The sequence below is a fragment of the Protopterus annectens genome, chromosome 3.part0, assembly GCF_019279795.1.
Source record: "Protopterus annectens isolate FY-2018-M chromosome 3.part0, PAN1.0, whole genome shotgun sequence".
In the NCBI taxonomy this organism is placed as follows: Eukaryota; Metazoa; Chordata; order Ceratodontiformes; family Protopteridae; genus Protopterus; species Protopterus annectens.
Genome location: NC_056731.1, coordinates 1,153,156,977 through 1,153,181,891, shown reverse-complemented (window position 1 = coordinate 1,153,181,891; position 24,915 = coordinate 1,153,156,977). Strand labels below are relative to the sequence as shown.

General features: G+C 38.1%; 1 protein-coding gene across 1 annotated transcript in view; it reads left to right on the top strand.

The window, feature by feature from the left end:
- NECAB1 (N-terminal EF-hand calcium binding protein 1) overlaps window positions 1-24,915 on the top strand; it is a 2,535,085-nt gene that overhangs the window by 2,386,523 nt on the left and 123,647 nt on the right. The window contains exon 9 of the mRNA XM_044065383.1: window positions 20,981-21,034. Within this exon, the coding sequence (XP_043921318.1) occupies window positions 20,981-21,034 (54 nt within the window). The remainder of the gene's footprint in view (window positions 1-20,980; window positions 21,035-24,915) is intronic.

The following is a 24,915-nucleotide window of genomic DNA, read 5'->3' as shown; positions in this document are numbered from 1 at the left end:
AATTCTTGAATGTCAGACAAAATATCTGTGAAAGAAAACATTAGCCTGTACACTTACAATCTAATTACTAAAGAAATATGTTAGACTTTTCTACTTAAATTAAAGTCTGCACGTGGTAACATTCTCCCATTGTCCAAAATAAGCAATGGTAAATATTCATCAAACTAAGACACACACTCCAGATTATATGCATCAGTGTCCCTACTATTCAGCATGTCAATCAATGTTCCGAAAAAAAAAAAAAATAAAGCTGCAGCTGCAAACAGGATGGATGAAAATTACAAATTCTACCAGTTCTGGTTAACTGCACTTTAATAGTAAAGCAGTTATTTGCTCTGTTGCAAAGTTAAACAGCAGAGCAAATAAGTGCTGCTGCTACTAAAAATGCCCATGTAATTATTTGCAAGGTCATGATTAGGTGGGTATTCAAGAAGCATCTTGCAATGGTCAGGGGTTACCAGCTGTGCATTGTAAGTATTTCTTATACACCTTAGGTTTCTGTAAGCCTTTCAGTTCCTTTCACAATGAAAGTAGCCCTCTGTGATGAATGTTGCTGTTTTAATGCATGAACATGCTTGAATGGTGACGTTTTGTATTATATCTTTTTACTAAATGCTGTGGAACAAAAACAGATGCCAGTAGTAAAACCACTTGACTTCAAAGATAAGTTGCAAGCAAGTTTCAAAACAATATCCATCACTTCAGAAAACTGGATGCAAACTATAAGTCTTAGAAAAATCCAAAGCACCTAGAAATGTCCAAAGAGAGAGGGAAATGCAGTCACTACTATTTAGTTTATGATGCGATTCATTCCGGTAAAATCTTCAGCTCAGGAAGTCTAAAACAGCCTGTGGTTTTATGGTTGTTTTTCTTGTTTTGTTTTTTTTCCAGACTGCTCGTGTTTGTTGAAATAGTGATAGCATAGGAACAGTGGACCACCATGCAGCTGTCAGGTTAAGAAGAGCAGGCGGGACTGGTCCTGGGCAGAGTCACTCCTACTAACCATGCATCATTGTTCACCTCAGCCTCAGCCTACAATACTAGTGTCAACACATTGTGGGTAGGGCCTAGAAACGGGTCTAGAAATTTCAAACTACCTTAAGCATTCATATCCAAGCCAGCTTTTTAAGCCCCTGTTTTGACTTCATTCCATCAGTTTAGTGGTAGCTGGAAGATTTGACCAGTTCTTTAATTTGTTTAGACTGGTGAGTGTCTTTTTGCATTGTTTTGTCTGTTCCTCCTTGGTTTTGGAAAGGATATTTTTCCTTTTGTTGAATAGCCTATTTATGCTAAGGGTCCACCAGGGTTATTATTGAGCAGCAGAATTGTTAGGTAGTTGTGAGTGATTGTTGTTGTGCTGGATGTTTTAACAACTTGGCACTGCCTATAAAAGGCACTATGGGTATAGATAAGTTTTTACCAGCCAAGTATTGACAAGTACAAACCATCTCTGGCAAAGCTTTGTAGTTTGTTGATCATGTCTCCCCAGGCTGACAGATACTGGATCCCTTTGTTGTGATACCAAAAACTAAGCCAATTGTTGAAGTCAATCATTTTTTGCTGGTACATTGGCATCATCATTGGTGAAAGTAGGGTGCTACTCAAGGTTATTTTCATACCAGCCTGGGACACATATTCAGAGAGCTCCATCGTGTATCTCTTCATATAGTTCAGTGAGGTACATCTTAGGTCATTTGCACCCACATGGTCTATGACCATATTATACTGGTACTTGTGGTTTAAAGACCTAACTGCATGCATGATCTGGCAGACCTGACTCCAGACAGACACCTCACTGTGACCTTTTCCTTGTTTAGCCTGGTAAGGGGAACATCAGTATATCTTACAATGGAATCCCAATAACTAGAATATTTGGCTGTGTGGTGTATTGCCTTATAAGCTTGGAAGCTGGGCTACTAGGATTTTGTGTTGTGCAGGGTGCTGTCATTTTTCAGTGTGTGCAGGACTACTGAGAGATGCTTTTAGGAGGTCTTGGAGATTTGGATAGATTAGAAGTGACTACCTCCGCTTATGTGGGACTATGTTTTTGTTCTTTAGTGTTGATAGTGAGTGTTTTTGGTGTAATGCTGACAACCTGGTTTGCATTTTTTCATGTGAGTATGTGATAGCTTTGCCTCCAATGACACTGTGTATCTACATCTCTCGCACACTGTGTTTGTCTGTTCTAAAATTAAATGGTTGGCAGTGAACATGAGGCAGTTACTACACTGCCTCAGGATGCCCATACTATGTATAAATAGACTATATATCCATATACCGATAAATAGATACAGATATACAAAAACAGAGATAGATAAATATATACAGAATGATACATATGAACAGACTTCGTTTTGGTTATGCTTTTCTTTAGAAGTACTGTATATTGAACTGTCACAATTTGTTCAAAGTTTTCTTTTGCTGTGGTTGAATGTATTCAATATTAAGAAAGTAAGATGCTTTTATGACTTATGGGTGGACAAAAGCATACATTACTTAATCCAGTCACTGGAATTACAGATTTAGCAAAATACTGGACTCTAAACTGAAAATGCATTTATTTACATTTAGGCTAGAATGCCACCTTCTGGATTATTTTAGATTTGCAGGGTGAGAAAACTATAAGTGGCACCTATGGTTGGTATTAGGCAAGAAAAATACTCAAGTAGCCATAACACCTTCAAAATATTCAGAGTTAGTGACCCAGCAGATTATATGCTCAGTTTTGATCATCAGATGATACCAGAATGCACTATGTACAAGTATAATGTCCTTCTAGAGAGTAACATCTTTCAAAAGTAAAACTGTACATATTCTGATTCTGCGGTTTATCCACTTTTTGTAATTGCAATTGATATTTACTTATGAGTGTATTAAGTATTGTCCTGTTTAAATTGTACTGATGCTTTCACTGCCTTTTAGGATGAACATCCAACACAGTAGTTAAGGCATTTACCAAAGTGCTCTTTGTTCCACTGAAAATTCACGCAGATGTTTAAAACAATTTGTTAATTTTTTCTAAATAACATCAGATTTGGTTTACAGAAATAAAAGAGTTTTAAAGATTGTCTATTACAAAATGTATTCCTTGACATATATTCCATATATTTTATATCTTAATGAATATCACTCCTTGTTTAATAGCCAAATATATTTAAATGCAATCTTTAGATATATTACTTAGTTCAACTTGCATATCATTTGAAATAATGCTAAATGAAAAAAAGTTCTGTAAATGAATGTCTCAAAGACTTGCTTACATTTCTAGATTGCAGAAATTCAAGACTTCTGGTGGACCTAACCCCTCAATAAGAACCCAGAGGTGATTTTCTTTCTTATACTTCATTAGCTGACCATGGTTTTACCCCATGAGTTATTAGCAAGTAACAGGACCATTGCTAGTCTATAGTAAGTACACTGTTTTAGACTTGGTTATTACCATCTGCCCTAGCAGATTAACACATACTTCACTGGCAACCTCTCTCTCAATGACCACTGCACCATCTTATCAGCTTAACCTATTCCTACAAATATGGCCAACCTTACTCATAGGCATGCTATACAGATACCTAGGGGGTACCAATCAGCCAGGAGCGCTTCTCTGGTTTGTGTTCTTATTTAGTTATTTATTTTCCAGTAGAAAGGGAAAACACTGCTACTGCATTTCTCCTCATCAGGATGCCATAATTTCTGAGCTTTTGGATCATGTGTAGAATCAAGCCAAAAGCCCAGAAATTTTGGGCTGGACTGAAAAGCATGGCTCTACTGGAGATCAAAAGCAGTAGGAAAAGATGGTCTAAATAGTAGATGTTAAGCTAATTTTTTTGTGTGGCAGCAACCAGATATCATGGGCAGTGGATGGCTTAGTTTAACTCTCAATTGTCCCTGATTTTGCCTCATTTTTTTGCCCTGTCCCTTATGAAATTTTAGCTTTTCTGGTGAGACACTGAGGATTATAGTCAGTCAGTAATGCCATACATTAAGGTCTCATATTTCTTATTCTTTAGAAAAAGTATTGATTCAAAACCTGTTCTATTAGCTTTCTAAATGCATTAGAGTAATTAAAAAAAACTGCCCCTGATTTTTGATCTTTGTTAACCCATTATGTTTGGCTTTCACCTGTTTCTTGAGCAAATAATTTGACAGATATGCCATTATGCTACTGAATGGTTCAACTAACATGTAGTTCTGTGAATTAAGTTGGAAACTGTCTTTAACTTCTCAGAATATTCCTGATTTTGCCTTATTTTAGATCTGTTACTTGCAAAATGTATGGTTTTCTGGCAACGATTGAGAACTGCAGTCAATAAATAATGACATTTGAGTTTCAGGCTTCATTTCTTTCAGAAAAGATTTGCCATCAGTCCCTAATTGATGTACTAAGAGGCTGACGGCTCCTGTTCAGTATTTTTATTTATTTTTTTTATTTTACAAGGGTTGCACATCTGAGATGCAAACAAAGTAGCTATAACTGCTGGGGCTATAGAGGAAAATGACCAACTATTTGCTCATTATTCTGATTTTGAAGCTCTGTTGTGATCTATGGGGAGTACTTTGGAATACTTTAAGGTGTGACTACAATTTGTTTGGAACAAAGCTGAAATATGTCACACTGCCATCATTTTATCACAATCAGATGTCTGACATGTACACAGAAGTGTACATGTATGGTGGAGGCTGCCTGTGGATGACAGTAACTGGCCCTCATCACTTGCACAGGTTAAATAATCACTAATCTGGTTTTGCAGGACAAGTGTGCATTCTAAGTAAGATGAATACTTTACTACGATCATTATGCCTTTCTGTGAAAGAAACTTGGAAGTATATTAGTGTGACCATTATTGTTATTATTTTACCACAATCAAGAACCTGAGACAAACAAAATAGTAACATAGTTGTAATTTATGAGTACAGAGTCCATATGTGGGTAAAAGAGACTTGTCTCTGCTAGTTTTTGATTGTTCTTAAACAACAGTCACTGATTAGGAGTGCAGAACTACTGTCTCACAATTTATTGCATTTGAAGATATTAGTGTAGTATTGCTATGGCTTGTGTGTGCATATGTCATTATTGGAGGATTGCAGTGTAATTAAGCATATCACATCATCCATCATTTCTTTAATTTTACATTACAAATCTCGGCATTGTACACAATGAGTGATCATCAATGTTGGTCAGCAGGAGCAGAATGTATGTGAAAGCAGATGCTCACTGGCACAGTGGTTCAGTGTGTAGCATGGTCATCTCACTTGTGTCTGACTGAGTTCTTGTCTGCGGCTTCATCTGTGTGTCATTGTGTGGGTTTATCCATGTTCTCTGGTTTCTCAAACAACCCACTGACATACCTTAGGTGAACTGGCATTCCTCCAATTTGTCTGTAAGTGTTACCATGTCTGTGTATGTGTGCATTTGTGCATCTTGTGATAGATCTGGCATTTTTCATGGGCAGTAGTCAAGTGTGTGTGTGTGTGTGTGTGTGTGTGTGTGTGTGTGTGTGTGCATGCATTCGTGTGTGCATGTGTTTGTGTAAATGACAGAATTGTGAACACACATAGTGCCAGGGACATACATAACTCTTCTGTGTAGTAGTAAAACAAAAGATTTATCAAGTCATCTTTCATAATAAGGCATAAAATGCATCACAGAACATCCAGACCCTCAGAGCTTCAATGGCCCTCATGTCCACCACAACCCAAGCTGTATAAACAGATTTTGACACAGGTTCAGTAGTGCTCTTTGTCCTGAACCCAACCAAACCTGTAACCATCCCTGCTCAGAGGTGTGCGCACAAGGTTATTGTATCTTGTGTGGGATATTGGGGATGATTTGTTCAATATTGTTTTGTAATTTTCCTCATAGAAGGTCAGGTGGTTATACTGTGGGTGGATTACTAAGTAGTATGTGGTAATTATTTCTTTAACTTTCCTCATAAACCTCAGAGGTGTACACAGAAGGTCATTGTAGCTTTTGTTGGGGCTGGGGACAATGTGGGCATTATTTCTATAACTTTCCTTACAAACATCAGAAATATGGACAGAAGGTCACTATAGCTTACCTAGGTGAAACAAGTTGGAATGCATTAATGTGATTTTCTTTTTTACTTTTCCTCAAAATAAAACATTAGGCACATGCCTAACTTTTGGGGGCAGTGGCAAAGAGGCTTGCTGTGCTTGATGGCAACAGCATGAAATATGTCACTATGTGCTGTCTGTCTTTTTTTTCAGTTTTGTCCCAGTCTAATATTAGAGGACACACAGAAGGTGGCTGTGTTTTTGGTGTAGAGAAGACAAGACGTTCTGCAATGTGTGTATGGCAGCAGCCACTTGAAATATATGACTTTGGTCAACTCATCCTTCACTTTTATCCTAACCTAACACCAGAGGGTACACAGAAAGTGTTTCTGGAAGGGAGTAGGTAGGCAATATTTCCAAATATGATTTATATAGCCTTGCAAACATTTGCCTTTTTGGTTTATTGTGAACTGCTACATTGCTGCTTTGAACTCTAAGCCTTGTGTACAATGTATTTCTTCCTTAGAAGAAAAAATATGAGAATGAATATCTTTCCTTACTCATAATTTCTGTTCTGGCCAGTATTGTATCAAAAGGCTGGAAAAATCTCTAAAATGTACCTCAGAGCATCTACAACCCCATGTTTTTGGAGGTCTCGCAACCCCCAGAGCTCTGGCTTAATTATTTTTATTTTCTCCACAGTTATTACATTGCTGTCTTGGTTACTTAAGGTGTGTTGAAGGAATGCATGAAAAAGGCAGCCATAATATTTGTTCAAGCTGTCACTGGATGAGAAGGTGATTTTAAAAAATCGGTAGAATGTACCTCAGAGAGAGCATGTAGAAAACAATGGCTTCTGAGACCTAGTGATTCTTAGCCCTCAGCTTACTTTGCTCCACATTTATTATATTGCAGTTTTGGCTAGTTAGGGTGATTTCATCTCCAGGATGGCCCCCACATTTCTTATAGACAGAGACCAACAGTAAACATTCCCTAACTAACATTGAATGAGTAATTATAAATTCATCCCTGGACTACCTCCTATGTCTCTTGTGGACCGAGGCTGACAGTAAGCATTCCCTAACTAACATACCCCCTGCTAACTAACAGTAACCTCTTATCTATCGTACACCTAACTAACAGCAACCTCCTAACTAACATATACCTTCTAACTAGCATACCCCTCCTAACAAATATACCCCCCCATTAAGATGCACATGCTACCAGGGGATGTAATTGGGTTTGTGTTGTGTGGCTAGGCTTATAAAGGCCCTGGTGGTCATCGGCCTAATATGTACGTATTAAAAGGATGCATGGAAAAGCAAAGGTGAAGAATAAGACTGAATTTCTCTCTCTAGTTATTATTTTTTTCAGACCACCATTGGATGAAAAGTTTGTTTAAAAAACTGTAAAATATATCTAAAAGCATCTAAAAACCATGGCTTCCAGACCTCTGTCTTTATTCAATTATTTCATATACAGGTATTACATTGCAGTGTTTGTCAGTTAGATTGTGCTGAAACGATGCAGTAAAAAGCTGAAAATTGAGACAAAATATGAGAAAAGGAAGAAAGAAAGTATCATAAATGGTGTGTGTGTGTGGGGGGGGGGTGAGTTCAGGATCATGGGAAGGATATACATGGAGAAAGCAATGAGTAGATGGGGGCACCATGGAGCCCTTTGCCTAAGGTGTTATGTCACCTCAAGCCAGTACTGAAGTGTTATTTCTTACTGGGAAATATGACAGGAGTGCCATTCACACTTTTTAATGAATTCTGAGTGGGCTTCTGTCACACACCAGATTGTGAAAGTGCATATCACTAAATTCTTAGCATCCTTTACCCTTACAGGAATATGCTATGCACTATGAATAAACTGCATCAGAGTTAAACCTTGTCCTTAAATCATCTCTGATTTGAAGATCATTTGGTAAATGCAGATCAGCCTGAAAGAAATTAATGTACAGTCTGACCTTGAACAGTTCATCATTCTGGCAACTAGCGTGAAAAAATGGATGCTTGTTGACATTTTAAGACATATAATTGTGATCCTCGGAAATGCAGAACTGGGGAATATATACAAAGACAGTATGGTAACTCTGAATATTCCATCTACTATGATGCATAGCAATCTTGGAATTAGCATATGTAAATTAGAAGGGGTGTGAGTGGCACATCTTCCTACTTCAGGGTGTACCAAGGGGCAAAGCTCCTTTAAAAAAATAAATAAAAATAGAAATAATAGTAATAGTGAGTTTTTGATTTTGTTTCCTGTTTTTGGTCAGATTCATTGTGGCGTTATCTGTCATCTCACTCTTTTCATAGGGAGCCAGGAAATCTGTCAAATAAATATTACCACTCTTTTGATAGGCCACCACAAAAATGTGTCCCGTGAATGTTGCTTGATAAACCCATGGATTTCTAAAAGAACATAAATAACTTAGCAGGAACAACCAAGCAAAGCCAGCACTCCATTCTCATAAAACATTAGGTAACAGTTACAGATCTAAAGCAATAATTTAGTCACCACCTGCTCTGTGTCACATTTCTGCTCCTACTCACAAACTGCTGATCATATCCCTGGTCTGACAGCTGGTGTTTTTGAATTTAGCACTAATTTTTAGTTTATGGATGTTTCATTATTCAAACTAAATCACTGGTAGTATATCGTTACTTGCTGTGCCTGAACAGGCACTTATGGCCTGTATCTGAAATTTTTATGGGTAGTCATCATTTTTGTCACTGTCCCCTTCTGACATATCATTAATACTTCTCTCATCAACACTGCTTTTTTTCCATAACCGTAGGAAATTGCCCATGTCACTCCCAGCAAATCTGCTAGATTCTTACATGCCATTTTGCTGTTATCAATATTGCTGAAAACGCTTACGATGGCTGTTTCAGTGCAGTCACAGATACACATAGAGAATGGCATAATCCCAGACTACAGCATGGTTTCTGAACTAGACATGGTATGATTACTGCTCTATTACACATCACTGACAACACCTGATGCAAGTGAATGAAATGACACTATCTTCATTGACCTTTCAAAGGCTTTTAACTCCATCAGCCATTCCATGTTATTAATGAGCAAAATGACACTATCTTCACTGACCTTTCAAAGGCTTTTAACTCCATCAGCCATTCCATGTTATTAAAAGAATTAGCACTTCGTCGTATAAGCAATGTTAATTCCTTTCTTAACAGAGAATGCTTGACGAAGTCAGACACTTTGAAATATAAATGAAGACAGACGTATCGCTTAACTGTCCAGATTTTTGCCTCATATTTTTCGTCAGTTCTTTGTAAAATTTGTTGTTTTCTGGCAGATCACTAATGATTAAAGTCACTAAATAATGACATACATTTGAGTTTCAGACCATATTCTTCAGAAAAATGCATGCTAACACAAATCATTTTATTCTAGCAACTTTCTAAGCATATAGAGCAATTTTTAAACGTTGTCTCTATTTTTTGGGCCTTTGCCCACCCCCATTGTTTTAGGCTTTGTTCTTATGCCAAGAGGTTGAGAGGTATAAAGACAGCACTATTTAGTTAATCTGAATGCACTCTTCACAGTAAATAATTAGAAGGGCTCACTATAAGAAGGGGAGGCACTATGACACACCCTCAAACACTGCTCCATCACGACACATGGTTCTTCAGTTTTATTCTTGGCCGGGCTGCCTTCTGTGTCGAGTCTGCACATCCTCTCTGTGTCCATATGGGTTTTCACTGGGTGGTTCAATTTCCAAATATGTGCTGAAGGTGAACTGGCAGTTCTCTAAATTGTCTGTAGATACATATACAGTGTTAGAATAAATAAAAGACACCTTAAAAATATCCTCTCTCAACAATACTGAAATGGAAGTTGTACCTCACACAAAGTTACTTGGTGTCATAACAGATGATCAACTGAAATTTGATCTTCATATTCAAAAGTGCATAAAAACAACACAACAAAAACTGGACATGCTGAATAGATCAAAAAGATTCCTTACCAGCTCCTGAAGAGTTACTCTAGCCAATATGTACCTCCTTTCTTCACTACTATATGTCTTACCCGTTTTCACCAACATGCAGATCTCCCTAAGATCAAAACTTGAGCTTTGCTATAACAAAGCTAGATTTGCAGCCAGTCAGTCATACAACTACTGCTCTGCCCTCAGATATTTAAACTGGCTTGAGTTACCTCACTACCTCAAGTTCACTGAACTCCTTGCTCATAAAATGGCACACAAATCCTCATCCTGGCCAGCAACCAGCACCATTCTTACCATTACCTCCCTATTCACCCTGTTCTCTGAGAAACACCTGCTTGAACTCCATAAACCAAAAAAATGTATTGGTCACTGCCTATATTCCTAATCAGTAGCCAAGGTCTGGAACAGTATTCCTACAAACGTTAGAGCAATGTCATGTAGTCACATAATCAAACAATCTCTAAAGAGATTTCTGCTTAACTCCTGGCTCTGTACATGTCTTACACCAGGCTGACACAACCCGTTACTCCTTCCTTCTCTTCCTTTCTTTCCCCTCTTTTCCTTCCTCCTTCCTTTCTCCCTTTCTTCTCCCTTCTTCCGTCTCTTTCCTTTGGTCTTCTTTTTTCCTTTTCCTTTCCTCTTTTCTCTTATTAGCCAAAGCACCAGTTACTTCTCCTTTAGCTCCCTACTTTAACTCCATTTCCTAATCTTCCCCAACTGCAAAAATCTCTTTCCTTTCTCATAGTCTTTTGCTCATATTTCAAATGCTTAACATATTTACCATTTTACGGCTGCTGTAACTTGGCTAGAAAACTTCATGGATCACAGTGATTCTTCAACAAGTCTCTATAGGAGTCGACTGTCACATGTGATCATGAAACTTGGTTGTAAATGAAAAATGATCCAAGTGATACAATTCACTTACCTGTAAAATACATGCATACATACATGTATACATACCAGATGCTCACACACATTGCATGAAGAAATATAGTATAAACAAATAGTAGTAAATTAAACGGGTCCTTTTCAGAAGATCAACTTTTTTGAAAGTCAAACTTCATATGGTCAAGACCTAAATATCGACTTTCCAAAAAGTCAAAGCTTTTGAATGGAGATCATGGTACATTGGAGACTGGGGAATTTGTCCTTTTCCCCACTCTATTGCAATCTCAGAGTTGGTATGCATAATATGCAAAAACATAGATTTTTGTCTTTTTGTCTCGTTCGACTTTTCAGAAAGTCAGTCATATGTCTTGACAATATGAAGTTTGACTTTCCAAAAAGTCGATCTTCTGACTTAGATCCAGTGAAATACATTTCATGAAGAAAAGAAAGTATGAGGCAGAAAAGTACAAATGAAACACAGAAGTATAAATCTATACATTGGTATATGTCCGACGTCTGTGTTATACAAGGTACACTGCATATGGATATTCATTTGTCAGGATTCTATCCTAATAACATAAAAGGTGACACTTCATATTTGGTAGGAAAACCAAATCTGTAAATAAATAAAACTGTCATATTCATGACATGATCATAAGAAAGATTTATATTTTTTGAAGTTTTGGAATATAAAAATGAAAGTTGCCAAAATTACAAGATTGCACACACTGAAGCAAAAACTTGCTAATAATTGAGATTTTTTTTTTCAACAGATTTGCTTTAAATGTTTAAGAACCTACCTTAAATAGATACGAATTTAATTCTTCATGTGTGGCATGGATGGTGGTATCAAATGCAAAATCTTCTTTTATGATATTGAAGAAAACATTTTGGTTATCTCTGAATGAGAGGTATAGTTTTCACGAGGGATTCAAGAAACAGCTGCATTTTAAAGTTTGAATAGTAAGATGGAAAATTATCAAAACTACAGACTCTGTTCATAATTTTAAATGCTCGATCATAACTTTGATGGTTTTCACTAGTTTGGTCCTAGATTTCAACATGTAAATAGCAAACATTTTAACAAAAATGGAAAATGATTACACAAACAAATAAAAAGAGATGGAGGTCATCTAAAATATCCTTATGTGTAGGAAAAAAGGCATTTCATCTTGAACACGGTAAAGAAAAGCGGTCCCATTCATGAGATGCTCAGAAGTGGCTGCATGTAAGTTGTGACCTGAAATGTTAATGTCGTGGCTCCATTGAGAAGGCATAATACCAAGAATTCATAATAGTGGCAGCTTTTGAAGTTTTCATACCAAGTCTTCAACCTGCTATTCATATGATCCTCCCTAAAATTGTACACTACCACAAAACAAAACAACTGCATAATGATTTTGCAAGCCCATAACACAGAAGTACTTAGAAAGCAATTTACACTGGATTAGTTCACTATTGGAGACCTAAATATTCTAATATGGTTCATGATATAGAAGGCAAGCTGGCATTCTGAGCAGCTTAGATTACACAATAGTCAAGATATTGCCATTAATTAAAATGTCTTTTTAAAATCTACAGCATTCAGATCACACACTGAAATGCAATGTACTGCTTACTTCAATGTACTGCTTGCCCTGAAGGCTGAATGTCCCTTCTCAGTCTAAGAAAGATGTAACTTCTGCAGCTCTGGACATTTAATACTAGTGAGGGTAGGTGAGGATTTAGAGTAGGGAGGCAAGACTTGAGGGTCACCCAGGGAATGACATGACAATGGTCTCTTTTCTGCAGTACATGGGAAGATAAACAGGATTTTCTGTTATATTTTTATGTGGCCCTTCCCATCTGCTACCATCAGAATCCAGATGCCACTAAGTCTCCAGAAACCATCACAGACAGGAGGCAGGGGGTATTACCTTTTAAAGGATTTATTTTAGAAACTGTCACATAAGGCTTAGATACATGCCTGTGCCCTGAAGTGGTACAGCCAGCAGTGGAAGATGAGGCATTTCTAATGACATGATGGGCAAATAGATTTGGGAGGGGGACCGAAAAGGGTTTACTTTTTGGCAGCTGAACCATGAAACTCCTACTGCAGTTTACTAAAATGGATAAATTTCATTGCAGGCTGTAACACTGGTAGACAGGAAACCTGCTGATGCTGTAATGTGAGTGATGAGGCACTAAACCACTGAACACTCCCAGTGCCATCATTAGGCGTGTATGGGCTTTGGGAAAAATCAGGGTAGTTAAACTCTTCTGTATTCCTGAAGCCAGAGTGGAAGTTTAACAGAAAAACATTTTTGTATGCTATGGACTGAAACTGCTGGCTATGCATCTGCCAGTTTCTTGATGATGGAGTGCTGACAATGTAGATTGGGGTAACCCCAGTCACAAGAGCATTTATGTTTGTGTGTGCCTGCAATGGACACAGTATCGGTGGAAAGAAAGATATTCTAAGTTATTATTTTAATTATAGAAAAACATTAATGATCTGATTATTATTATTATTGTTATTGGTATTATTCATTTCAAATAAAATCATATTTTTTTCGCTTTTTACCATTTTATGAAGGACCCTTTTTAGGCAATGCAGGACAGAGGCAGCAAATGATTATATTATCCTGTTCTGGTTTAACGTTCATCCTCTGAGAAGCTGCTGGTGGTTCCATGGGTGGTTACTGTTCATTGCATTATCAGGCTCTTTACCTGGGGAAATCACTACCTCGGTGACTTTGGTAGTGTCCTATATTTGCCTTCTTTAAACAGGCATTAAAAACGTATTTGTTTGTTTGGTATATGATGATCACGGATGATGTCATGACTTTTCTGGTACTGTGTTTTTGTTTTACTTTAAGTTTTAATTGTAATCTTGCTTTGTTTTTAAAGCACCTAAATAAACTCGAATTTGACCTTGAACTTTACTGGCTATCAGACAAATGAGTGCCATAAGACTTCCAAGTAAACAAAATATAAAATACCAACATCCTTTTCCTCATCAGGACCTACAATGTACAATATTTATACTCCAGAGTTGTCAATTCTATTAACAATGAATTGGACAGATTTCCCCACTTCTGGTCCTAAAGTCCAAAACAGCATAACAGCAGATTTTTTGCACTGGCACACAGATAAACCAAAAATCAGCACCACTGACAGCAAAATATTCACAACAGAGCTTATCTGTACTCTGTTTCAATAGATCTACGAAATGTACATTATTTCTAAATATTGCATTAAGATATTCTAAGTTAATCACTTTTCCATATTGATTCATGAGTAAGGCATCAAATGAGATTTGGCCGAAGTGTCTATGTACTGTGTATGGAGAGAGCTCCGACCATGACCGAGGTAATGCTAGTTCTATTAGTGCCTTGGGCAATGAGGACCCAACTGAAGAGGGAAAAAATGAAGAGGTTAAACCTACCCATCTCTCTCTTGGAGGGGCTGAGGTGCATGTCGTGAAGTGCATCTCCTGCTAATGTATTCCCAGTGGTGACTAGAGGGAGCCATCTGCTCAATGGGAGAGTAGAGATACTTGAGTGCATATCACTCATGGAAGTGAGTGACAGCCCCACCCCACACCCATTACATGCCCACTCTTGAAGCTCTTAATATGACATTTTCACATGCAAGGAGTGAAGCTTTTGGGAGGATAATAAAATCCCTTGATAGCTGCTGGCTGATAGGTGCACCAAAGTCAGCTCTTGGTCACTTAGGGAACAAATATACAAGGTGATGGTGACTGACCAGACAGACTGTAGGTGCGAAGGACTAAAAAAAGGCCTGGTCAGCTGTGCTGCTACTTGCAGAGTATTACAATACAAAAGCACTAATCGTGTTATGTTGTGTGATGAAAAGTCCACTTAGAATCCTCAAACTGGAAAGTAGCACCCACAACCCATAATATGCAAATCCATGTTTTTGTGTTATCTTTTTTTTTTCTTGCCCTGGCACCCTAAAACCATTCAGCTTTATTCACAACAGGCCAACACATTCCTCCTCTTCTTCCAGAACTGAAGGATGTCAACAAGGATAAGAAGAAGCCATGGACCACAACTTGTTATCCTAAGGGTGGTTAAGAGATTTTTCAAATCTCCTACAGCTCTATTTGATGGCCAGAAAAGATGGTGTAATACTTATTACTGCAAGAGATGGGTATGTCTACACTTCCACAAATTATCAATGTCCAGATAAAGTGCATGAAATCTTTGGCTGAGCTTATGCTTCTGAGGCCCTAGAAGTATGGACAGCAGTTCTGTGCCTTTGACTAGAGAGTGTTTCTGAAGCAGGAAAACAACTTGTTCCCTAATCGATCAGTGAGCTAGTACTAGTTATTTACTCCTGCCCCATACCAGCTGTGTCTTCCAGTATCAATGTCTCTGTTCAAAACCAGAACATGAGGGAGGAATCAGAGCTTCGTCTCTGCATACTACAGACCTGGCCATGCCAAGCTTTTATCTGTTATATATTGTTTGCTGCCCACATGCAGGTGGGCTCTTACAGTGATCATGCACAGTGCAGCTCTATACTATGCATGGGCAGTTTATAAAAATTATCTGAACTGCAGTGGTGGTGCTGCGGTAGTGTTGTCACCTCACAGTAAGACGTTGACCTGTTCGATTCTCATCTAGAGCGTCTCCTGTGTGGAGACATGTGTGAATGGGCGTACCTTCGTTGAAGGTTGTGTGTCAGGGCCGGCAACTCGGCACATAAAAATCTACTGCCAATCATTAGCAGACCAAAGTTCCGCTGTGGCGACCCCTAACCGGGAAAAGCTGAAAGACACAACAACCTGAAACTATTCAACTATGTTCCCTCTATATGACTCTTTGCATGCAAATAGGTCAAGCGATGTAGTTTTCTTGGTATTACAGTATTTGGGACCCATGGTGGTGCAGCGAAAATTGCCTCTATGCTTCATGGTCCTGAACTCAGTCTTGGTTTTTGGTTTCTGTCTCAGTAGTCTCCACATTTCAGCATGCTTATGGATGTTTCATGTTGATACTCCACTTCCTGTGTCTCTTCCAAAGTCATGCTGTAGGTTGACTGAGTACTCTAAAAAATAAATAAATTGCTGTAACTTTGGCATCAGTCATTTGTCAGTGTTAAACCCTCTTGCAATGTGTCAGAATCTTGTGGGCAATCTACAATAGCTCCCTGTAAGCCTAGAGAGATGGAGACCTTAAGTGCTAGCCTTGACTTCCAAAAAGTAGGTGCCAAGCAGGAGTGGGTCTGACACAGAGCCCTGGGGTACTGTATTTGTGACCAGTATTTTGGTGAAGGTAATCTCACTGATCCTGACTTCTTGAGTCCTGTCTGTGAGCTAGCCAGCAACCTAACAAGTTATCTAAGGATTTATATCTAGCTCATAGAGCTTGTCAACAATGCCTGAGTGGGATATTGTAGCACATGCCTTGACCAGGTCAACATATGCAGTATGCACTGTTTTACCTTTGTCCATTGCCTTACTGACCCTACTAAAGAAGTCTACCAGGTTAAGTTGGCATGACCTTCCCTTAACAAAGCCAAACTGGGATGGGTTCAGTTTCTGTTGGTTGCCAATGTCCTTTTTATCATTTCAATGATAATTCATTCCATGGCCTTGCATATTAGGCTCATTAGACTGATGAGTTTGTAGTTCCCTGAGTTGGTTGATAGTCCACTGTTGTGGAGGAGGATGACTGTTGTGGTCCTCCATTCACTTGGACTGTAGCCTGTTTCAAGGCTGTAGCTGAAGACTTCTTCAACTGGTTTTGATACTTCACATTTCAGACTGCTCAGCAAGCAGCCAGGAATGTTGTCAGTACCCATAAAGGTGGTCTCATTGGCTTTAGTGAGTGCTGCCAGCATCTGGACCTTGCTAATAGTTGGGGAAAGGATGCTGGAGGAGATTTCACACGGAGAAGTTGGGAGGAGTTGGGGTGAAGTTTGAGTTGATTTTTGTCAGACAGTAGATTTGCTGTGTTACCCTGATGAGTGAAGGTGGTACAGTTTACCACCAGTTCAGTGACACCAGAAGCTAAGCTACTTACTCAATGCTCATTAGGCCATCCGCTGAATATAATGTCCCCTTTGACATGTATCTGCCCAAACACATGCAACAACTGGAACACCCACGGAGATACATTACTAAAAGGATACAAAGGGATTAAATCCTTGTCACTATACTCAGTATCCTACAGACTACTAAGAGGTGACCTGTGTCTGACATTCAAGGTATCATCTGACCCAATACTGATGGATTTACTGCACATCAGCATGTCAAGTGGCATCACAAATGCTCAGTCTAGGAATCTAAACCTCTTCTGCAACATCAACAGAATGGTTTGGAGGGACAGGTATATCTTTCAGAGGATACTGCTGCTCTAGGAAAGACTCCCCATCCACATAAAACAAAGTTCATCTTTGTCCATGTTCAAGTCTTAGATCCATGGATGGGAAACAGAAAATTTAGCCAAAGACTGCCCCTTGCACTACTAATGGACAGAGGCAGCTCCTAAATGCTTTATTCCATGCATGTGTCCCCTCAAATTATATATGGTATGATCACAGTTATTCTTATTAGGGATAATATATAATTATCACTCATGAGATGGGTAAAGTCAATCACTAACCAAATGAGACAGGTTAACTCAAGCACAAAAATGGAAACTGGCTAAGCTTAAAATAACCCACAGTACTTACATATCAACCTATGGTGGTGGTGGTGCTGCGGTAGCGTTGTCACCTCACAGTAAGACGCTGTCCGGTTCGATTCTCAGCTAGAGCGTTTTCTGTGTGGAGACTGAGCATGCCTTCGTTGAAGATTGTGCGTCAGGCCTGGCAAGCCTGTACGTAAAAATCAACTGCCAATCATTAGCGGTCCAGAGTTCCGCTGTGGCAACCCCTAACTGGGAAAAGCGGAAAGACACAAACAAACAAACAAACTTACATATCAACCTATAATTATTAAAATTAATTATTTTATGCTCATACTGTGGCATCATCCTTGGTGAAGATAGAATGCTGCCCACTGCAAGGCTTGTATCTGTCTGTGACACATATTCCAAAGATCTATTATGTCTTTTTTCATATAGTGCAGTGAGGTACATCTCAAGTCATTTAAACCCACATGGACTATGACAGAATCGTTTTGGTATTGAGGTACAGTATCTTGAGTGAATGAGTGAGTGAGTGAGTGAGTGAGTGAGTGAGTGAGTGAGTGAGTGAGTGAGTGAGTGAGTGAGTGAGTGAGTGAGTGAGTGAGAGTGAGTGATATTGTGGATCCTGCCTCCAGATAGGCAACTAAGCATTATCTTCTCCTTATTTAACCTGGTGAGTAGGGCATCTGTGTGTCTCACAATGGAGTCCCCAGTGACAAGAGCATTAGGCAGAGTATATGCTTGCCTTAGGGGCTTTGCTCTTGGGGAATTACTGGGTGTAGGCTTATGTGAGATATTTTGAGTTTCTTTTGGTGTGTGTTTTAGTGATTGCTGAAGAGCATTGTTGTGTTACATGGTTTTGGAGGTTTTTGAGATTTGGGAAAGTTTCTTTTAAATGCCTCATCATAAGACAATCTATGTGTGTGGTGAGCAGTATGTGTGAGGAATGTAGCGTAGGCATTTTTGGCAACCTTGTTTGTATGCAAGATTTTTTCCTCCAATGAAATTGTGTATTTACATCTCTCATATACTATGTTATTTTCTTTAATAATAAACTGGTTGTGTGAGAACATGAGGCAATTGCTGCATTGCTTTAGGATGCCCACATCTACTAAGTTGCCCACAGAAACACTAGGAAATTGCATATCCATGTTGTCCAGTCCAGTAATAGGGTGGGCTGTTTAGGAGTGAGGAATGGTTTTTAACAGGGGTCTCCTAGGGTAGTTTCTGGAGTTAAGGGCAAGATGCTATACAGTTTTAGGATATGGTAGTGCTTTTCTATATGCAAACTAGTTCCTGGGATTAATTGCAAAATGTTATGTCGTGTTAGGATATGGTAGTGCTATGAGATGCACAACACTGCTGCTCTAAGCGTAATTCCATGCAATGCCATGCTGATTAACAAGTCCCAGACCTAACCCTAACTTTATATGGAAATAACCTCATTTTGCATGGATACACACACACATATTGGGATTTGATTACAAAGGCAAAGCCTGAGTAAAATCTTAGCAATTATGAATGAGTCCATGCACAATCCTTACCTCAAGCATGTATTATATTTATTGTAGTGCACGGAATGCTGCACTTATGCTCTGAAATCAAGAAGTTAAAATTGTTAAACACCTTTCAGACATCTCCAGACTAAGACCTTATCTTAACAGTGCTTAGGGGTGCTTAACAAAAGCTTGTTAAGTATCACTAAGTGTTTTTAAGGCCATATCTCATGCTAGGGGGGTAGCAATGGACAGTGCCAGCCAGCAAAAAAAAAAAAAAAAAAAAAAGACAGAAGCAAAATATTTAAAATGTTACACACTTCTCCCTGTCACACTTATAGGCTAAAGGTATGACAGAATGAAGTGTCTAACAGCTTTTAAAGCCCTTCAGCTTTGTTTCTGCCTGCTGTCTATTGGGCAGCACTAAGTGTCTTACCTGCTTTCAAAGGCTTTGAAAACCCGGTAAAACAATTACATACCTACACTTTTTTCTTTTCTGCATCTGGTAGCAAGTAGAATAGATAAAGCTCCATGTACTACAAAGAATTATGATTGGGCCTCACACTTAGAGCTATTACTGCTACTAATGCCACCCATATTCTGTAGTTCACAGGAGCATATAAAGCTTCATGCACTACAAAGATGTATGATCACATTTTTCTGAACATAACCCAGTTATGTGTTCTTGGTATGAATTTCAAGTTTCCCTGTCAAGCTGAATTTCTTTATATACTTGCCTTGAACAGGTAAACATGCTTGTTATGATTGGTGACTCAGTGATAATCACCCTCGGTACATATACCTTAATCCCATTATTATCAGGGCTTGTGCTGCCATGCAGACAGCAGTCACCAGAAAACTACATCATAAAAATCTCCTGGTAGCTTTGAAAGCTGTAACTCTTTGTGCTACTACCAAAACAAGTCTGGCAGAGAAAAGTGTGTAACAGCTTTTAAAGCAGTTGGTTGATGAAAGTTGCCCTTCTCTTCTTGCTGATGTCTGTGTAGCAGTGCTACACAAATTACTGCTTTCAAACCAGTTCACTCTGCTTCACCTTTTCATTAACTGATAATACAACAGAGTGGTTAAAACTCCATTTCCAAGAACTGTCCAAACAGTGACCATTCATACTCCTATATCTCACTGTTTGTCACTTGATGTTTTCTGTATGTTAATTGTATTGTGCTTTACAGCCTGGGTTGTGACTGAAAAAGGTTCGTGAGCCAGACCAGTTCAGTCCACTTACTCATTTAACTAAAAAGCAGTTATATCACTAAATACAGAAATGTTATACCACATTTATTTATCTAGTAGCTGTTTTATGCAATGTAAGTATAGAAATAATTAAGGAAAAAGTAGTGTGTGTTGTTTTTTTACTTTCTTTTTTGTTTAGGTAATATTTGAAATAGCCATATTGAGGTAATGAATTCAGTAATTGCTCTACCTGTTCAATACATAAAGTATTTCCGTTCTGCTCTGTGTTTGTGCATTAACATGTTAAAGGACAGATTGTGCTATCTAGATGATTTGTTCCTAGTTTAGGTCTCATAATTGGCAGAATTTATATTGTGTTTTATTATTTTTAAAATTAGTTTTAATCTCTTGTTCAAAGTTTTCCATGTTAGTTTTTGCAGCAAAATAAATGATCTAAGGAAAGTTTCAAAACCTTGGGATTAGTAATAGGATGAATGCAATGTATCAGTTTAGGAATCTCCTAGCCTAAGATGTTGTAGTTCCTTACTAGCTAAACTTCCATTTGGCCATTGGTGATGCTATTGAGTATGCAATGCTATTAGTGGAGAACGCTAGTCTTAAAGAGCTGCCTTCAGCACACTGCATCATGTCTTTTGGCAGAAAGCAGAACTCATCACTCTGTTACCTAGCCTGCCTATATTTGTTTTAAATAATCATCAGTGGCAGTTGTTTGACTCCATTTTCATTGTTTTTTTCTGTAGGACCTGAAACTGGAACCATTAGAAGAAGAAATTACAGAAGGAACTACTAAGTCAGTAAGTACCACGCACTACCATTATTATGCTGCTAATGGGGGCATACTGACATCACTGTGTCTATATTACTTTGTTAGCGAACTGCTATTCAACAAACATATAACAACGAATGTTCACTTAAGTAAACATTCATATCTGTGAATGTGTTACATAAGGAAAGGAGTTACTTAGCCAATATTCCCACCGTAGCACACACCTCAGTATATCAAACCCATATGGGGGGGTTGTGCACCCTACTCCCTACTTATATATACCAACTCCAAGATCACACTACAGTGGGGATAAGGGTATTCCCTCATGTTGGCCAAGTAACTCTTTTCCCTATGTAACGCATTCATGGATGTGAACGTTACCTGTTATATGTTCATTGAATAGCAGCTCGCTGAAATGCTATTTCTATGAAGTAATATAGGCACGACATCACTCTCCCTCCATATATATATATATATATATATATATATATATATATATATATATATATATATATATAATAGTATTATAGCAGAACTCCATGTTTACTGTAACACAAGAGAGAGGCTCAGTGAGATGCCACCTGGTAATTTAATTGAAGAATTTTGATATATGATAAAAATCATACCCAAAGGGTATTGTAGTTTAGGATACATTCTCTAAAATACATAAGGTTAAGAGCAAATCTTTTGCTGGTTTGTAAAGCCCATCATGATCCAATTTTGTTTTATTCACTACATCTAAGTTTCAGAGATAAAAATGTGCAGGTCCATGAAGCATTTTAAAGCTTTAAAAGCTATTATCAAAGACTGCCTGCTACTACAAACAAAATAAGATGGATGGCTGGTACCTGGAATGCGAGGAACAGGAGCTATGATTCTTAGATCTGCTGTACGGCACCAAATAAATCTGAGGGTTACAATGCAGATAATGTCTCAAGTCACACCCTTATTATCCAACAGGTTAAAGTAAAAAGAAAGTGCACACAAGTCTAATTTAGTAATCATTTCAGCAAATGCAGCTTAGACCCAAATGCATAAAAGAAATATGCACTGTTGTGTTGGGTATGGGTTTCCAAAATCCAGACCCACCCTGACTGTGCACTAATCAGAGCTGATTCCAGACCCACCCTGACTGTGCACTAATCACAGAGCTGATTCCAGACCCACCCTGACTGTGCACTAATCACAGAGCTAATTGCCCACCCTGACTGTGCACTAATCACAGAGCTGATTCCAGACCCACCCTGACTGTGCACTAATCATAGAGCTGATTCCAGACCCACTATGTCTGTGCACTAATCACAAAGCGGATGTTTTGGCCTAGTACCCCATGGCCCTTCCACACCACTATTTTCTGTGCAACATAGTGTCTTCCAGTGACCATTTACCCACAGTAATTGCTTTGCAGGGAAATTATTTTCACACCCATGTGTGCATGGAGACACACACACAAGATATATTTAAAACAGTCTGCATTCTAAAATTTAATAATGCCTGAAAGTCTGACTGGTACCTGGAAATCATTTTGACTGGGATTTTTCTTGAGTAGTTTTTTATTATTGTTCTGATGTGATTTTTAATGTATTTTTAATTTGCATGTAAGTCAATTGTATTATTTTAGTAGTATAAAGGGGATTATGCTAGTAGTTGTTACTTTGTCATTCAGTTATTTTTAGGGATTTAATTGTATTTTCTTTAGTTAGGTAGGATCAAATCTATTTTGCTAGTAATGCCACTTGTTCTGTTTTTATTTTATTTTATTTTTCTCATTGCATGTAGTCTTTCCTAAAAATAAGTAAGGGGATTTTTATGAAGTTTTCTTTTTTTTTCTGTTGAACTGAGATGTTTAGAGTAGGGCTTGTGACAGGTTGGAATACCTCTCAACATCTTAGTGTAATAAATCTGGACAAAGCCAAAACTAATGGGAAGACAAGGGCCAAAAATCAGGACAGATTTTAAATAACACTGTTGTAAACTTAGAATGTTGATAGAATAACACGTTTTGGAATAGAGTGTATTTTCTGAAGGATGTGAAGTCGGAAACTCAAATGTCTGTCAGTATTTAGTGACTTCAATCCTTGATGATTGGTCAGAAAAAAGAAACTGTATGAGGAATAGAACAAAAATATAAAGAAAAAATTTGGTTATTCTGGGAAAATCTAGACAGCTGAAAGGGATGCTGGCTGCAGAGTTCATGACAGTCTGTACTCAAATAAAACTATGTACATCCTGAATTAAGATTTATTGCACCTTTCTATATACATCATCGCTATATCTATATATGTATATATATATATATATATATATATATATATATATATATATATATATATATATGTGTGTGTGTGTATGATTATATAGTGAATGATGAAAATGTCAAACACATAAGATCTTTTTAATTCTTTGTGGTTGAGATTGTGACGATGTGGAATATTGCCAGCTATGCCAGGAGAAGTAGGGCAGTGGATGTGTAACATATGCCAGTACAGCTAGCTGGACCTTTGTAAAGAATTATATGTCATTTGTATATCAAATTGATTTGTACAGATGCTTGTGTTGAAAAATGTATTTGTAAAGTTGCTCATGTTAAAAAAAGAAATATACATGCATATCAAACTGTACGGTATTGTAACTGATTAAATGTATACATTGTTCAGAGAATGCTGGAAGAGAACATGTTAAGTTCAGCTCCAGTTAACTTTGAAAAATAGTAAGAAATTAAATTGCTTAGTTTAGGCCTTAAAGATTGTATATTACATTTCTGATTGCAGTCAGAGAGAAAATGTCTGGGAAAACAAGCACTAGGAAGCCTTCTGTATTGTATTTAGCAATGAAATAATTGCTGCTCTGGAAGGGTAGAAGTTTGAAATTGTTCTATGACTTCCGGGAGCAGCAACAGATCTTAGCAAGGCTCTGTGTGTGTATTATTGCCACATATGTGCTAAATCCTGACAGCTTCTAGCCAAGGGGGGTGGCATGGGGACCAGAAGGCAGATAATCAGATGTATGTGATGTCATTCTGTAATCCATCAGTAAAAATTATATTTTAACACTAGGTGGGACTGAAGTATCATTGCACTCTGTTCTTGGAACCCAGCAAGGAAGGACCCCTCACATAATTCATCTTGCCTTGCTCTACTAAGTGACCAGGGAATAGCAATTCTTTAGATCAGTCAGGAAAATATAGTGAGATTAGTTAAGTACTGTTTTTCTGTATCTGTGTGAATCTATTCATCTGTATTATTTTAATATTTCCTGTGACTGAAACTCTGGTGCTTATTGTACATAGATGTTCAGTATTTTCATGTTCTTTTATTATTTATTATTAAATATATTTAAACTTTTTATTGCTGCTCTTTTAGAGAATATTTTAATCTCTGAGAGTACTTATATATATATTTGGTGGCAGCTAGGCCACTCCAGAAAGACTTACCTCATTGGCCAAACACTACCATTTGTATTAATATTAATTTCACTCAGTATAATTGGGTACCTTTGTAATAGCCTTAGAGCAGCTGGCTTTGGAGTGTCTGGTGGCTGTGTAACTACCTTATAGTCTGGGCAGAAGGGGGCATAGCTAGTAAATCTGTGTCAGCCTTTATCTAGGTTGTGTGTGTGTGTGTGTGTGTGTGTGTGTGTGTGTGTGTGTGTGTGTGTGTGTGTGTGTGTGTGTGAAAATCACATCTCAAAGAGTGTGTGCGTCAGCTGCTTGGAGCAGGGACATGAAGCATTGGTTACAAAGAGAGGGTGCTGGAGGACTTGGCTTGGACACTCAGCTGAGGACTGAACCCTACAGCTGTGCCAGTGGGAGTCTTACTGGGGATTTGGAGAGAGAAAAAGAAAAAAACAGCCCCTGGACTGAGTGTGTTCCCTGTGTGCTTTTAAGGGAAATTGTGCTTGACGCAGAGA